At 51.1% G+C, this 15,191-nt stretch overlaps 1 protein-coding gene across 5 annotated transcripts in view; it reads left to right on the top strand.

The window, feature by feature from the left end:
• The window catches only part of ATL2 (atlastin GTPase 2), a 60,899-nt gene that overhangs the window by 21,459 nt on the left and 24,249 nt on the right, over positions 1-15,191 (top strand). For all 5 annotated transcript variants that reach the window (XM_064146280.1, XM_064146279.1, XM_064146281.1 and 2 more), the window contains one exon: positions 5,975-6,234. In XM_064146280.1, coding sequence (XP_064002350.1) covers positions 5,975-6,234 — 260 coding nt within the window. The remainder of the gene's footprint in view (positions 1-5,974; positions 6,235-15,191) is intronic.

Raw genomic sequence — 15,191 nt, forward strand, 5'->3', positions numbered from 1 at the left:
TAACTCTTCTGTCCTGTCCCCTCCGAGCCAAGTGGACTCCAGGGGTGCAGAATGCTTTTAACAAGATGTGAGCTTTTAACAGGCTTACTGTGTGTAAGCTCTTGATAGAACTATCTGCATGTGAGAGGGAGAATCTGCTTGTTTGGAAATAATTAATGAGGAAAGGCTACTCTCCTTGTTTGTTTGGAAAGCTTATTGGCTTCAAGAGGCTGTGCCTATGTTCTGCAGCTGTAGCAGGATGCTGCTAACTCCTTGTGCTTTGAGGTGTGCTGAGGTTTTGATGACTTCCAAATAGGAACAGTGGTCCTAGAAAAAGGCTCCTAGTGAATGAAGTTGCAGATACTGCTTTAGATTACAAATCTAACACAGAATCACAGCAATATCCAGGATGGAAAAGCCCCCCAGGGTCACCAAAATCCAACACACATCCCTACTCTGCAAGGTGCACCCTAAACCGTATTGCCAAGCACCACAGCCAAATGACCTTTAAATGCATCCAGATAGGTGACTCCACCACCTCCCTGGGCAGCTCATTCCAAGCCTGACCACTCTTGCTGGGAAAAAGTTCTTCCTGATGACTAGTCTGCACCTCCCCAGTCTCATCTTGAGGCCATTCCTCTTGTCCTATCACTGATTACCTGTGAAAAGAGACCAGCACAAGCCTCTCCACAGCCTCCTTTCAGGTAGCTGCAGACAGCCATGAGGTGTGCCCTCAGCCTCCTCTGTTTCACACTAACCATCCCCAGCTCCTTCAGTCACTCATCAGATTTATTCTCCAGGCCCTTCCCAGCTCTGTTGCCCTCCTCTGCCCTGTCCCCAGCACCTCCACATCCCTCTTGTAATGAGGTGCCTGGAACTGGTCTGAATACTTGAGGTGTGGCCTCCTCAGCAGAGCAGAGTCCAAGGGGACAATCCCCTCCCTGCTCCTGCTGGACACAGCATTTCTGATGCCATTGGCTTCCTTGGCCACCTGGGCACTGCTGGCTCCTGTTCAGCTGCTTGTCCATGACAACCCCCAGGTCCCTTTCTGCTGGCAGCTTTCCAGCCACACTGCCCCAAGTCTCATGAGCAGTGGTTCAGGGAACTGGGTCTGGTTAGTCTGGAAAAGAGGAGGCTGAGGGAGAACTTCATTGCTTTCTACAGCTCCCTGAACATAGGTTGAGGCCAAGTGGGGATTGTCTCTTGTCACATGCAACAACTAACAGGATGAGGTAATGCCCTTAAGTTGTCAGGGAAGTTCAGGTTGGATATTAGGAAAAATGTGTTGTCAGCAAGACTTCTTGGGCACTTTCCCAGGCTGCCCAGGGAGGTGGTGGAGTCTCCTTCTCTGGAGCCTTTCCAGCCCTGACTGGATGTGTTCCTGTGTGACCTGTGCTAGGTTCTCTGGTCTTGCTCTTGCAGGGGGGTTGGCCTGGAAGCTCTCCAGAGGTCCCTTCCGACCCCTGATATGCTGTGATCCTGTGTGGACTTGATGACCTCAATAGCCTTTTCCAACCACAACAGTTCCGTGGTTCTGTAGTTCTAAGATTCTGTGCCACTGACCTTGGAGGCAGCACAGATTCAGTGGCTGGAAATCACTGGCTCACAGGATGTCAGGGGTTGGAAGGCATCCAAAGGGATCATCCAGCCCAACCCCCCTGCCAAAGCAGGACCAGACAATCTAGCTCAGGTCACAGAGGACCACATTCAGACAGGTCTTCAGAGAGGGAGACTCCACAACCTCTCTGGGGAGCCTGTGACCCTTACAGTAAAGAAGTTCCTCCTTGTGTTGAGATGGAGCCTCCCGTACCGCAGTTTCTATCCATTGCTCCTTATCCTATTCCAGGGAGCAAGTGAGCAGAGCCTGTGTCCCCTGTCTCCTGAACCCCATCTCTCAGGTACTTATAAATATATATTAAATCCCCTCTCAGCCTTCTCCTCTCCAGACTAAGCAGCTCCAGGTCCCTCAGCCTCTCCTCATCGCAGTATCACCAAGGTTGGAAGAGACCTCATAGATCATCAGGCAGTGTTCCAGTCCCCTCAACATCCACTAAGCCCTCCACCAGACTCTCTCCAGCAGATCCCTGGAGCCCAGAACTGCTTGCAGTACTCCAGGTGAGGTCTCACCAGGGCAGAATAGAGGGGCATGCCCTTGATCTGCTGGTCACACTCATCTTCATGCCTCCCAGGACCCTTGTGGCCCTCTTGGCCACAGGAGCACATTGCTGTCCCATGGATGTTACCCACCAGGGCTCCCAGGTCCCTCTCCACAGGGCAGATCCCCTCCCAGCCTGTACTGGTGCCATTTATTATTCCTCCCCAGGTGCAAGACTCTGCATTTGTGCTTGTGGAATCTCATTTCGTTCTTCTGTGCCCAGCTCTCAGTCTGTCCAAGTCTCGCTGGATGGCTGCACAGCCTTCAGCTCTATCAGCCAAGCCTCCCAGTTTGGTGTCATCAGCAAACTTGCTGAGCAGACTCTGTCCCCTCATTAATGTCATGCCAGGAAATGGAGATGTCCTCTCTGATTCGTGGTGAAGTGATGCTGTCAGAACCAGGGACTGGAAAACCTCCATGGTCACCATGTCACCAGTTTTTCGAGCTCATGCTAACAACTCAGGTGTTTGCTCTATTTTGTGGATGTAATGACAGTGAAGCACCCTTCCTAAGGGTGGTATCTAGGATGTAAAGTCTGTCAGCAATGACTTGGCAGGTCCTGTGACTCTTGGCAGGGTCCCTGCTGTGACTGAATTCACCTGGTGTGATCTGCGGTGCTTCCTGCACACTGCTGGGCTGCTTCCCTAGGAAGGGCCATGCAGCATCTCTGCATGCAAGGAGCCGGAGGTGGCTGCTGATTTGTCTTCCTTAAAGCAATGGGTGTGCAAGCCTGATGAGGAACCCAGATAAGTAACTGCTGGGAAGGTGCTCCAGCCAGGTTTGTGCAGCTGGGGTTTTGATAGAGTATGGGAAAATGTACATCTGGAGTGGGAGGCAGTTCTGAAAGCACAGAGCCAATTCCAGATGCTTGAAAGGAGAAATGGAATCAGGCCAATGGCAGAGTTAACTTCTGGTGTGTGACGGGCTTCAGTGCTGTGGAATTTGAACAAGAGAGGAGACTTATCTTGGACAGGTCAGATTGTCTGGTTTGCTTTTAGACTTTTTAACCCCATAACTCATGAGGTCTGGAAGCCAGGAAAAGGGCATTTGTACTGTGATGCTGTGCTCACTGTCACAGATTGCATTGGGCTGGAAATGACCCTCCAAGGGCATCTTGTCCACCCTCCTGCAGGCAGCAAGGACGCCTCCAGCTTGAGCAGGCTGCACAGGAACACAGCAAGGCTGAGCTTCAAAGTCTACAGGGACAGGGCCTCAAGCACAGCCCTGGGCAGCCTGTGCCAGTGTCTCACCACTCTCCTTCTGCACAACTTCCTCCTGAGCTCCAACCTAACTCTGCTCTGCTCCACTCGCAAACCATTGCTCTCATCCTGTCACTCCAAGCCCTTGTACTGCTGCCTCCTGATCATATTTGTGGCCTTCCTCTGGACACTCTTCAACAGGTCCATGTCTCTCTTATGTTGAGGGCTCCATAGCTGGACACAGCACTGCAGGCAAGATCCCAGCAGAGCAGAGTGACAGAATCATTTCTCTCAAGCTACATCTGGAAGGTTGTGTCTTGTTAATTTCCCTTTCATTAGTAATTTAAATGCCATCTGAGTTACAGTTCTTTCAGCTACCAGTTGATCCTGCAAGGACATTGATTCTTAAACCGTGTGTAAAGTTTGATCTGAAGCCTTTTGTTGTTCTTCCTTAGTAATGTGCTATGGTCTGAAGCCAGAGATCAGTTCAACAACGTTCTGATCTCTTGCACATTCTCAGGAGTTTACTCTCTTGCCAACAGTGAGCAGATCACAGGATGTTAGGGACTGGAAGGGACCCAAGGAGATTGAGTCCAACCTCCCTGCCAGAGCAGGACAATACCATCTAACACAGATCACAGAGGAACACACCCAGGTGGGCCTTGAAAGTCTCCAGGGAAGGAGACTCCACAACCTCTCTGAGGAGCCTGTTCCAATGCTCTGTGACCCTTACAATAAAGAAGTTCCCCCTTGTGTTGAGCTGGAACCTCCTGTGCTGCAGCTTCCATCCATTACTCCTTGTCCTATCCCAGGGAGCAACTGAGCAGAGCCTGTCCCCCCCACCCCCGACCCCCACCCCTCAGATATTTATAAACATTTATGAAATCCCCTCCAAGTCTTCTCTTTTCCAGACTAAAAAGTCCCAAGTCTCTCAGCCTCTTCTCCTAAGCCATGCCCTAATTATCCTTGTAGCCCTCTGCTGGACTCTGTCCCTCTTAAACTGGGGAGCCCAGATCCTTTGAAGTCTGTGCTGGATTGAGAATGGAAAGGGGTGTAGTGAATTGAAGAGGAGCTTGGTCTTCTGCTGATGTATGTCAGCCAAGGGTTATATGCTAGATCAGTGAGCTGGCTTGGACATGTTGACAAGCAAAGCTGAGAGAAAATGTTGATTGTTTTTGGTTGGTTGGTTTGTTTTGAACTTTCTTCACCTTACCAGGAGACAGTGATCTAAAACCAGCCTTTTTTTGACTCTGTTTTAGAGTTTATTTTAAACTTTTCTTTTTTTCAGATTAAAAGGGCCTTTAACAAATGTTATACTTCAGGCTTTAAAAGGGATTTTTAAGCTAAAAACTAACTTCATTGTGGTTTCCTAAAAGGTGATGTTGAAGTTCTTCTCAACATCTATAAATATCCAAGGGGTGGGTGTGAGGATGAAGGTGCCAGGCTCTCTTTGGTGGTAGGACAAGGAACAACAGGTACAAGCTGGAGCAGAGGAGAGGCCATGGGAACAGGAGGGGAAATCTTGTCCCTGTGAAGGTGCTGGAGGCCTGGAGCAGGCTGCCCAGAGAGGTTGTGGAGTCTCCTCTGGAGCCTTTCCAACCCCACTGTGTGACCTGGGTGCCCCTGCTCTGGCAAGGGGATTGGACTGGATGATATCTGGAGGTCCCTTCCAATCCCTAACACTCTCTGATTCTGTGAAATGTAGACTGGATGAAACAGAGAAAACTATGTGAACAGTCTCAAGCTGTGCCAGGGGATGTATAGGCTGGATGTTAGGAGGAAGTTCTTCACAGAGAGAATGATTGGCATTGGAATGGGCTGCCCAGGGAGGTGGTGGAGGCACCGTCCCTGGAGGTGTTCAAGAACAGACTGGATGAGGCACTTAGTTGCTTGGTCTAGTTGATTGGACAGGCCTGGGGATCTGGATGATCTTGGAGGTCTCTTCCAAACCTGGTTGATTCTATGAACTGAGAGAGTTTAGTCTGGAGAGGAAAAGGCTCCCAAGAGATCTTAGTGTGGCCTTCCAGGATCTGAAGGGGGCCACAAGAAAGCTGGGGAGGGACTTTTTAGGCTGTCAGGTAGTGAGAGGACTGCAGGGAATGGAGCAAAACTAGAAGTGGGCAAATTAAGATTGGATGTTAGGAGGAAGTTCTTGACTATGAGGGTGGTGAGAGACTGGCACAGGCTGCCCAGGGAAGTGGTGAAGTCTCATCTCTGGAGGTGTTTAAGGCCAATCTGGATGTGACTCTGAGCAGCCTGATCTGGTGTGAGGTGCCCATGGCAGGGTGTTTGGAGCTGGATGATCCTTGAGGTCCTTTCTATCCCTGACAGCTCTAGGATTCTATGAAACTGCTAAAAGCAGGGAGCTGCTGTTCATCTGCTCTGCACATGTGCCTCCCCAAGAACACCAAAAAGATGTTCAAGCAAAGACTGGGTGAGGCACTTAGTGACGTGGTCTAGTTGACTGGATAGGGCTAGGTGATAGATTGGATGATCTTGGAGGTCTCTTCCAACCTGGTTGATTCTGTGATTCTAACCACTTACTGGTGTGAATGAAAGCCCATCCCAGGGCTTCACCCCAGAGCAGTGCCTGGTGCCCTTAGCTCTGACTGCTAACATGTCCTAACCTGTCACTTTGCAGGCAAGCACTACGAGGAGGAAGAGGAGGACGCCCTGCCCGATTCTGATGACGAAGTGGAGCTGGATAAGCCTCGCCCCATCCAGATTGTCCTTGCCCACGAAGATGATCATAACTTTGAGCTGGACGAAGAAGCATTGGAGAAAATCTTGCTTCAGGAACACATCAAAGATCTTAACATAGTAGTTGTGTCGGTAGCAGGAGCGTTCCGCAAGGGGAAGTCTTTCCTGCTGGACTTCATGCTTAGATACATGTACAACAGGGTGAGTAACCTGCAGCAGCTCTGCTGTTTTAGCCTTTCACCTTGGGCTTGAGCACAATAGAGCAGGACAGTGTTTTTCTGCCTGCCTGGGGAGTGTGGAGGCCAGCTGCTTTGTTTCTACTCTAAAGAAGTATATCATAAATGGAAGTGTTTATTCCCAATGTAAATTCTCTTGCAGTTATTGAGGGAGCTAATTGATGTAAATGGGCACGAGAAGAACTTGAATGAGGAGATGTTGTGGCCTTCAAGTTGGTCTTTGGGCAAAGGCTCATCGAAGTGGTGGTTTGGAGGAGTCTTGCTTTGACTTGACCTCCTGAAATCATGTTGTAGTACTAGCTTATCTGCTAGGAGAAGAGTCCATGATGAGGGTGGGTGACTAAATCTGCTTAAATCTACCTGTTGCTCAGAACATGTCTCTGAACATCATCTCTTTAGTCTGTAGTTCACAGAATCACACAAACAGCCAGGTTGGAAAAGCCCCTCAGGGTCACCAAGTCCAGCCCATATCCCTACTCTGCAAGGGGCACTCTAAACCATAGGGGAGGTGGTGGAGTCGCCGTCCCTGGGGCTGTTCAAGGCAGGATTGGACGTGGCACTTGGTGCCATGGCCTAGCTTTGAGCTCTGTGGAAAAGGGTTGGACTTGATGATCTGTGAGGTCTCTTCCAACCCTGATGATACTGTGATATTGCCAAGCATCACAGCCAAATGACCTTTAAATGTATCCAGATAGGTGACTCCACCACCTCCCTGGGCAGCTCATTCCAAGGCCTGACTGCTCTTGCTGGGAAGAAGTTCTTCCTGATGTCCACTCGGAACCTCCCCAGTCACAGTCTGAGGCCATTCCTCTTGTTCTGTCACTAATAACCTGTGAAAAGAGACCAGCAGAAGCCTCTCCACAGCCTCCTTTCAGGTAGCTGCAGACAGCCATGAGGTGTGCCCTCAGCCTCCTCTGTTTCACACTAACCATCCCCAGCTCCTTCAGTCACTCATCAGATTTATTTTCCAGGCCCTTCCCAGCTCTGTTGCCCTCCTCTGCCCTGTCTCCAGCACCTCCACATCCCTCTTGTAATGAGGTGCCTAGAACTGGACTGAACACTTGAGGTGTGGCCTCCTCAGCAGAGCAGAGTCCAAGGGGACAATCCCTTCCCTGCTCCTGCTGGACACAGCAGTTCTAATACAGTTCTTGGCTGATGTGTCTGTCTTGGCAAGGTGTCTGTTACACCTCAAGCTCTTGGCTGGTGTGGAAAAGGTGAGGTGGGGCCTCATGGGAGGGTACAGATCTGCCTGTCACAGCTTGCGGTGTGTTTCTTTTCATCTGACCACTGACAATTGCTGCTTTGTGAAGTTCTTAACAACAGAACTTGTTCCCTTTTGAGTCCCTCTTCTTTGGAGCTGGAATTCATGACAGCAGAAACTAACCACAGCTGCATCTGTGTTACCTTTGTGTGCTAGCTGGCTGGAGAGTAAATCAGGGTGAACCCTCCAGCTACAGGAAATAAGGATATACTGCAAAGAGGCTGCTGCTAGTTGGCAGGAGGAACACTTCCTTTCTCTCACTCCCAGCTGAATTTCTCTCACAGCTATTGATTTCCTCTTGCTGATTTGCAAAGAGCTGTGGAAGAGAGGCTGAGGATATGGTAGGAGGAATACAGATGAGCAAGCTTGTGCTTGCAGCTCCTTTGAACTCTTTTAACCTTGGCAGGCATAAATGTATTGGTTCAGCTATTCAGTAGGTGGCCTTTAGGTGTGGTGTGTATCTAAACTCTCTCTACTGTCCTGTTTAAAAGCAGAACAAGAAAAAAACACTCCCAAGCAAAACCCCTGAGCTCCCAAGAAGTACAGCAATCTGAAGGGAGGGGATTTTGCCCCTCTGCTCTGCTCAGGCACCACCTGCAGCACTGCCTCCAGTTCTGGTGCCCCCAGCATAAAAAGGACATGGAATTGTTGGAGAGGGTCCAGAGGAGGCCATGAGGCTGATCAGAGGGCTGGAGAACCTCCCCTATAGGGACAGGCTGAGAGAGTTGGGACTGTTCAGCCTGGAAAGGAGGAGGCTCCACAGAGACCTTAGAGCAGCCTTCCAGTACCCAAGAGGGCTGCAGGAGAGCTGGGGAGGGACTTTGGACAAGGGCTGGGAGTAAAAGGATTCAGAGATAATGGATTTAAGCTTGAGAAGAGCAGATTGAGACTGGAAATGAGGAAGAAAATCTTGAGAGTGAGGGTAGGGAGATACTGGCACAAATTGCCCAGGGAGTTTGTGGCTGTGCCCTCCCTGGAGGTATCCAAGGCCAGGCTGGATGAGGCCTGGAGTAACCTGGGCTGGTGGGAGGTGTCCCTGCCCGTGGCAGGGGATTGGAACTAGGTGATCTTTCAAGTCCTTTCCAGACCAAACCATAGTATGAACCCATGAATTTATGAACTATGTGGTGACTGGCTAGAGGAAGTCCTACCTCCTTCCAGAAATAAGCAAGTAGCCTAATTTTCAGATGGTGAAATAAAGCAAAAGTTCATAAAGCAAAGTGGATTGAAAGACTGTTTTGGCTTTGGGTAATATCATTCCCCTTAACTGCCTTTATTGTGCAATGTCTCCCCTGCTCAGTTGTCTGTAGGTGTCCTTTCAAGCACCTTTTCTTTCACTTCACCTGAAGATGAATGCAAACTTGGTCATCTGCTCTAACAAAAACCTCTTCCCAAAAGCAGAACTGTGCTGCTTCTGCCCGGGTCTTAGCATTCTTGGAGCTGTAATGCTCACAGGCCCCAGTGCATCACAAGACCTTACACTTGGCCCAGTTGTTTTTCTGCCAGTTCAGTGATGCCAAGTTGCTTGGGGAAAGAGTTTAACCACCCCCAGAGCTGCTGCAAACTGAGTCAGGGATAAAGAGAAGTGCAACGCTGCCTCTTTTGAGCACTGCTGAATTGTGTAGAAAGTCAAGTGGTGTGCCCTGCATGTGCAGATTTCAGTAGAGGTAGAATTTGATAGCATTTATTCTTATCTCTCCATCTTCAATTTAGTTACAAGCCTGTCTTTAGCCAACTAAGTACTGATTCCTGCACAGGATGCTAGAACATCTGCATCGGGTGTGTGCACTGATTGAGCAGTTCTGGGATGTGGCTCCCTGTGGATATTAACATGTGTGATGAGAAATCTTTCTAAGATGCTTCAGGATCCCTTTTGTCTTCAACCAAGGGCTGGGTATCCTGTGAAAAGCTCCCTTCTGCCAGGTGCTGTCACAAGTAGGATGTTGGCATGGCTGAGCTTGGTCAGTCCCTTCAAGGAGGTGACCCTCATGTTCCACACAGCAGCACACTTGGTGCAGTGATAGTTCACTTGAAATGGAATCAGCTGGCACAGACCAGCAGCAGTTGTGTGCTCTGCAAGCTGCTGCAAGGATCCTGTGATCTTTGTTGCGGTTTAAGCCTTATTAAGAGTTGGATGCAGTAAATTCAGCTTTAAAAGCTGTTTTTACAGGGCTGTGACCTCCTTAGCCTGTATTAATCTGCAAGGTGCACTGTGTACTCATGGTGCTGTGCAAATAAAGCTGTATTGGCCCTTTCTGTGGTGAGGAATATATTCAGAGAGGTTATCTTTGAGGTGAGTGATAGAAAATTATGGGACAGCAGCTAGTTGCATGTAGGAACAAAGTCCTTTTTATCTTCCCATCATCTCCTGGATATATTTTTTCAAGCTAATTTGATGTTAAAATCCTGTGTTTTAACTAAGCCAAGGTGGAGGTGACATGAGGGGACATAGTGGACTCTCAGTAAGTTCACTGATGGCACCAAACCGGGGGTGGTGGCTGGCAGCCCATCAGGCTGTGCTGCCATCCAATGAGATCACAGAATCAGTCAGGGTTGGAAGGGACCACAAGGATCATCCAGCACCAACCCCCTGGCCGTGGGCAGGGACACCCTACCCTAGATCAGGCTGGCCAGAGCCTCATCCAGCCTGGCCTTAAACACCTCCAGGGATGGGCCCTCAACCGCCTCCCTGGGCAACCCATTCCAGCCTCTCACCACTCTCATGCTCAACAACTTCCTCCTCATGTGCAGTCTGAATCTCCCCACCTCCAGCTTTGCTCCGTTCCCCCCAGTCCTGTCACTCCCTGATAGCCTAAAAAGCTGTTCCCCAGCTTTTTTGTAGGCCCCTTTCAGATACTGAAAGGCCACAAGGTCACCTGGGAGCCTCCTCTTCTCCAGATTGGACAGCCCCAACTCTTTCAGTCTGTGCTGCAGCCCTCTGATCATCCTTGTGAGCCTTCTCTGGATATATTCCAGCATGTCCACATACCTCTTGTATTAGGAGCTGCAGAACTGAATGCAGTACTCCAGCTGGGATCTCTGCTCCAGAGTGCAGTAGAGGAGGAGAATCACCTCCCTTGACCTGCTGGCCACACTTCTCCTCATGTGGCCCAGGATCTGGTTGCTTTCTGGGCTGCAAGTGCACACTGCTGGCTTCTGTTGAACTTCTGGTCCACCAGCACCCCCAAGTCCTTCTCAGGGCTGCTCTCCAGCCACTCACTGCCCAGCCTGGGTTTGTGCTTGGGATTGCCTTGACTCAGATGCAGGACCTTGCACCTGGAACAAACTGAACAGATCTGGACAAACTGAGAGCTGGGAGGCAGGAACCTCATGAAGTTCAGTAAGGACAAGTGCAGGGTCCTGCACTGAGGGAGGAGCAACAGCAGGCACCAGCACAGCTTAGGAGTTGCCCTGTTCCTTGGAGTGCTGTGCACAGCAAGCTCTGCATGGGACAGCAATGTGCCCTTGTGGCCAAGAGAGCCAAGGGCATCCTGTGGTGCAGCGAGGAAAGTGTGGCCAGCAGGGCTAGGGAGGTTCTCCTGCCCCTCTGCCCTGCTGAGACCACACCTGGAATGCTGTGTCCAGTTCTGGGCTCTCCAGTTCAAAAGAGACAGAGATCTGCTGGAGAGGGTCCAGTAGAGAGCTAAGAGGATAACTGTGGAACTGGAACATCTCTGCTGTGAAGAGAGGCTGAGAGCCCTGGGGCTGGTTAGTCCAGAGAGGAGAATGCTGAGAGGAGATCTGATCAACATATACCAATATCTGAGGGGTGGGGGTCAGGATGAAGGTGCCAGGCTCTGTTTGGTGGTGCCCAGTGACAGGACAGGGCACAACAGGTCCAAGCTGGAATCCAGGAGTTTCCACCTCTAGATGAGGAGAAAGTTCTTCCATGTGAGGGTGCTGGAGGCCTGGATCAGGCTGCCCAGAGAGGTTGTGGAGTTCCCTTCTCTGGAGCCTTTCCAGCGCCACCTGGATGTGTTCCTGTGTGTCCTGCCCTGGCTGACCCTGCTCTGACAAGGGATTGGACTGGATGATTTTGGGAGGTCTGTTCCAAGCCCTAACGTTCTGTGGCAAGCCAGGAGTGTTTCAATCTGATGTAAAGTTGGTCAAAGGCAGGTTTAAGTCCCCAAGATGCAGTAGGTTCAGCTGAGGTTGTGTCTTCAGACACCAAAGTCACATATATGACGTGAATCCCATATGAAATGAAATGTTCTTATACCCAGTGATCATTGAGGGACTCATCAGAAGATTTGTGTAGTTTTGGTCTGAGTTTGCTACAAAGAAATGTCTTTTCTGGGTAAAAGTGTTCCTGTTCAATGAAAAGTGGAGCTGCTGAATAATGTAACAGGTTCCCTTGAGCGAGAGAAAAGCTGCAGTCCACTAACAGACACCTGTGAGGTAGGATTCAGCATTACACAACTGCATCCCAGAGCCTCTTGAAGCTCAAAGCAGGCCTGGAGCTTTCGTTTTCTAGAGTGGGTGATGGGTGTGTGTCTTCTGGGACAAAAAACATCCAGGGGAAAGCTGCACAGCTTTGGTTTGGTTTCTCTATAGACAAAACCAAACACCTTCCACCAAACGCTCTCCACCTTGTCTCCTCAAACAACAGCCAAAACTCACAAGCAACCTAGCTGTGAAGAGCTGGAATTCCCCTCACTTGGATGGGGAGCGTGTAGGGAGGGACTTTATGCAAGGACTTGTAGTGATAGGATGGGAGGGAGTGGATTGAAGCTTGAGGAGGGCAGATTGAGACTGGAAATGAGGAAGAAATTGTTGAGCGTGAGGGTGGGGAGACACTGGCACAGGTTGCCCAGGGAGGCTGTGGCTGCTCCCTCCATGGAGGTGTTCAGGGCCATGCTGGATGAGGCCTTGAGCAACCTGTGCTGGTGGGAGGTGTCCCTGCCCATGGCAGGGGGGTGGCAGTGGATGATCTTTAAGGTCCCTCTTAAGCCAAACCATTCTGTGATTCTCCTGTGTTCCTTTTCTGAGTTATCTGCTCACCTCATTTCCCTCTGGCGTGTCTGATCCAGGGGGCAGGTCTGAATGGTGTGCACTGAGCGTCTGGGAGGAAGCAGGGCACAGCCTTTTTGCTTTGGGTGAGGTTTGTTCTGCGTTGTTAGGCAGAAGGGATTTGCAGAGGGGGGTTTCCCACTCCCTTTTAGAAATAAGCAGTGTCGTGTTCCACAAAATCAAAGAACTCCTTCAACTGGAATAGTTTCTTAAAATCATTTGAGCCCAAGCAGTCTCTAGCTCTACCAAGGCTGGGGCTAAGCCATGGCCCTCAGCACCACAGCTCTGCCTCTTGGAAACACCTCCAGGCACAGGCATTCAACCACCTCCCTGGACAGCCTTTGCCAGGCTTTGTGAACATTTTTGGTGAAGAAGTTTCCAACCTAAACCTCTCCTGATGCAGCTTGAGGCCATTTCCTTTTGTCTTACTGCTAAGGAGAAGATAGTGATCCCCACCTGGCTCCAACCTCCCTTCAGGCAGTCTTAGAGAGCAGTGAGGTCTCCCCTCAGGCCTCTTCCCTGCAGACTGAACCCCCCCAGCTCCCTCAGCTGCTCTGCTCAAGGCCTGGTCTGCAGAACTGCAGTGCTTCTACTCTGTGCAGCTTCTGGGTGCTCTTGCTGTGTTCTGAGAGGTGAACAGCTTTGTCCTTCAGGACATGGCTCTGGCAAAGTCTGGCCAGCAAAGCAAGGTGGTGGAGTTGCTCTGTATGTGAGAGAGCAGTTGGAGTCTGAGCTCTGCCTAGGCAGGGAAAAACGAGTTGGAAGAGTGTGGGTAAGAATTGGGAGACAGCTCTCACAGGTGACACTGCAGTGGATCCTTATCACAGGTCACCTGTGAGCAGTAGCTGACAGCCCTCAGGCTGTGCTGCCATGCAGCCAGAGCTGGGCAGAGGGGGAGGGGACCTCTTGGAGTTTGGCAAGGGCAGGGTCCTGCACCTGGAGAGGAACAACCTCCTGCAGCAGGACAGGTGAGGGGGGGACCTGCTGGAGAGCAGCTGCACAGAGAAGGACCTGGGAGTGCTGGGTGATAAGAAGTTGTCCATGGCACAGCAATGTGCCCTGGTGCCCAAGAAGGCCCAGAGTACACTCAGGTGCATTAAGAGTGTGGGGCCTGCAGGTTGAGGGGGTTCTCCCCCTCTACTCAGCCCTAATTAGACCACACCTGGAATACCATGTCTGGGTCAAGTGTTGATCTGCTGCGGGGCAGAAGGGCTCTGCAGAGGGACCTGGACAGATGGGCATAGTCCAGTGCCAGGAGTTTTAACAAGTCCAAGTGCCAAGTTCTGCACTTTGGCCACAACAACCTCCTGCAGCACACTGTAGGCTGGGGACAGAGTGGCTGGAGAGCAGCCAGGCAGAGAGGGACCTGGGGATGCTGGTTGACAGCTGCTGAACATGAGCCAGCAGTGTGCCCAGGTGGCCAAGAAGGCCAATGGCATCCTGGCCTGGATCAGTAACAGTGTGGCCAGCAGGCCCAGGGGAGTCCTCCTGCCCCTGTGCTCAGCATTGGTTAGGCCTCACCTCGAATACTGTGTCCAATTCTGGGCCCTTTAACTCAAGAAAGATGTTGAGGTGCTGAAAGGTGTCCAGAGCAGGGCAGCAAGGCTGGGGAGGGGCCTGGAGCACAGCCCTGTGAGGAGAGGCTGAGGGAGCTGGGGGTGTGCAGCCTGCAGAAGAGGAGGCTCAGGGCAGACCTCATTGCTGTCTACAGCTACCTGAAGGGAGGCTGCAGCCAGGTGGGGTTGAGCTCTTCTCCCAGGCAGGCAGTGACAGAACAAGAGGACACAGCCTCAAGCTGTGCCAGGGCAGGGTCAGGCTGGATGAACTTAAGGAGAAGCTTCTTTGAGGACTCTGGAGCAAGCTGCTTGGAGAGGCTGTGGGGTCTCCTTCTCTGGAGGCTTTCCATACCCACCTGGACACATTGCTGTGCAGCTTTACCTAGGTGAACCTGTGATGGCAGGGGGTTAGATTAGATGGTGTCTGGACTTCCCTTCCAGCCCCCACCTTGAGCTCTTCTCTGAAAACTGCCAGTGCAGAGTCAGCAGAGCCCTTGGCCTGCTGCCTTGAGAAGCCTCCCCTTTGACCTTCTCCAGGAGCATACTTTCCTGGCTGCTAATCTCTGGGCTGTCAGAGGCAAAGCCACTGAACGTCTCTTTCTGTGCTGCCAGCACCTTGGGTTCTAGCCTTGCTCCCACCCCCTCAGCAGCATAACTCCTGTCTGCCTGACAGCTTCTCTTGTAGGATTTCAGTCTTTATAAGCCTAGCACAGGCACACTTCTTCTGGATGCCTGTGTTGGGGCCCTCGCTCCCAGAAGGACATTGAGGGGCTGGAGCAGGTCCAGAAAAGGGCAAGGAAGCTGGGGAAGGGGCTGGAGAAGAGGACTGGGAAGGAGCAGCTGAGGGAGCTGGGGATATTTAGTGTGGAGAAGAGGAAGCTGAGGGCAGAGCTCATTGCTCTCTGCAGCTCCTTGAAAGATTGGAGGTATGCTTTTCTTCTCCCAGTTAATCAGTGATAGCCACATCCAAAGAGGGACTCCTCAAGGATCAGTACTGGGAGCTGTCTTGTTCAGCATCTTTGTCAGTGTCATGGACAGGGGCATTGAGGCAGCCTCAGCACCAAGGTGTGTGGTGTGGCTGACTGCTGGAGGGAA

The sequence above is a fragment of the Pogoniulus pusillus genome, chromosome 7 (assembly GCF_015220805.1).
Source record: "Pogoniulus pusillus isolate bPogPus1 chromosome 7, bPogPus1.pri, whole genome shotgun sequence".
Taxonomy (NCBI): Eukaryota; Metazoa; Chordata; class Aves; order Piciformes; family Lybiidae; genus Pogoniulus; species Pogoniulus pusillus.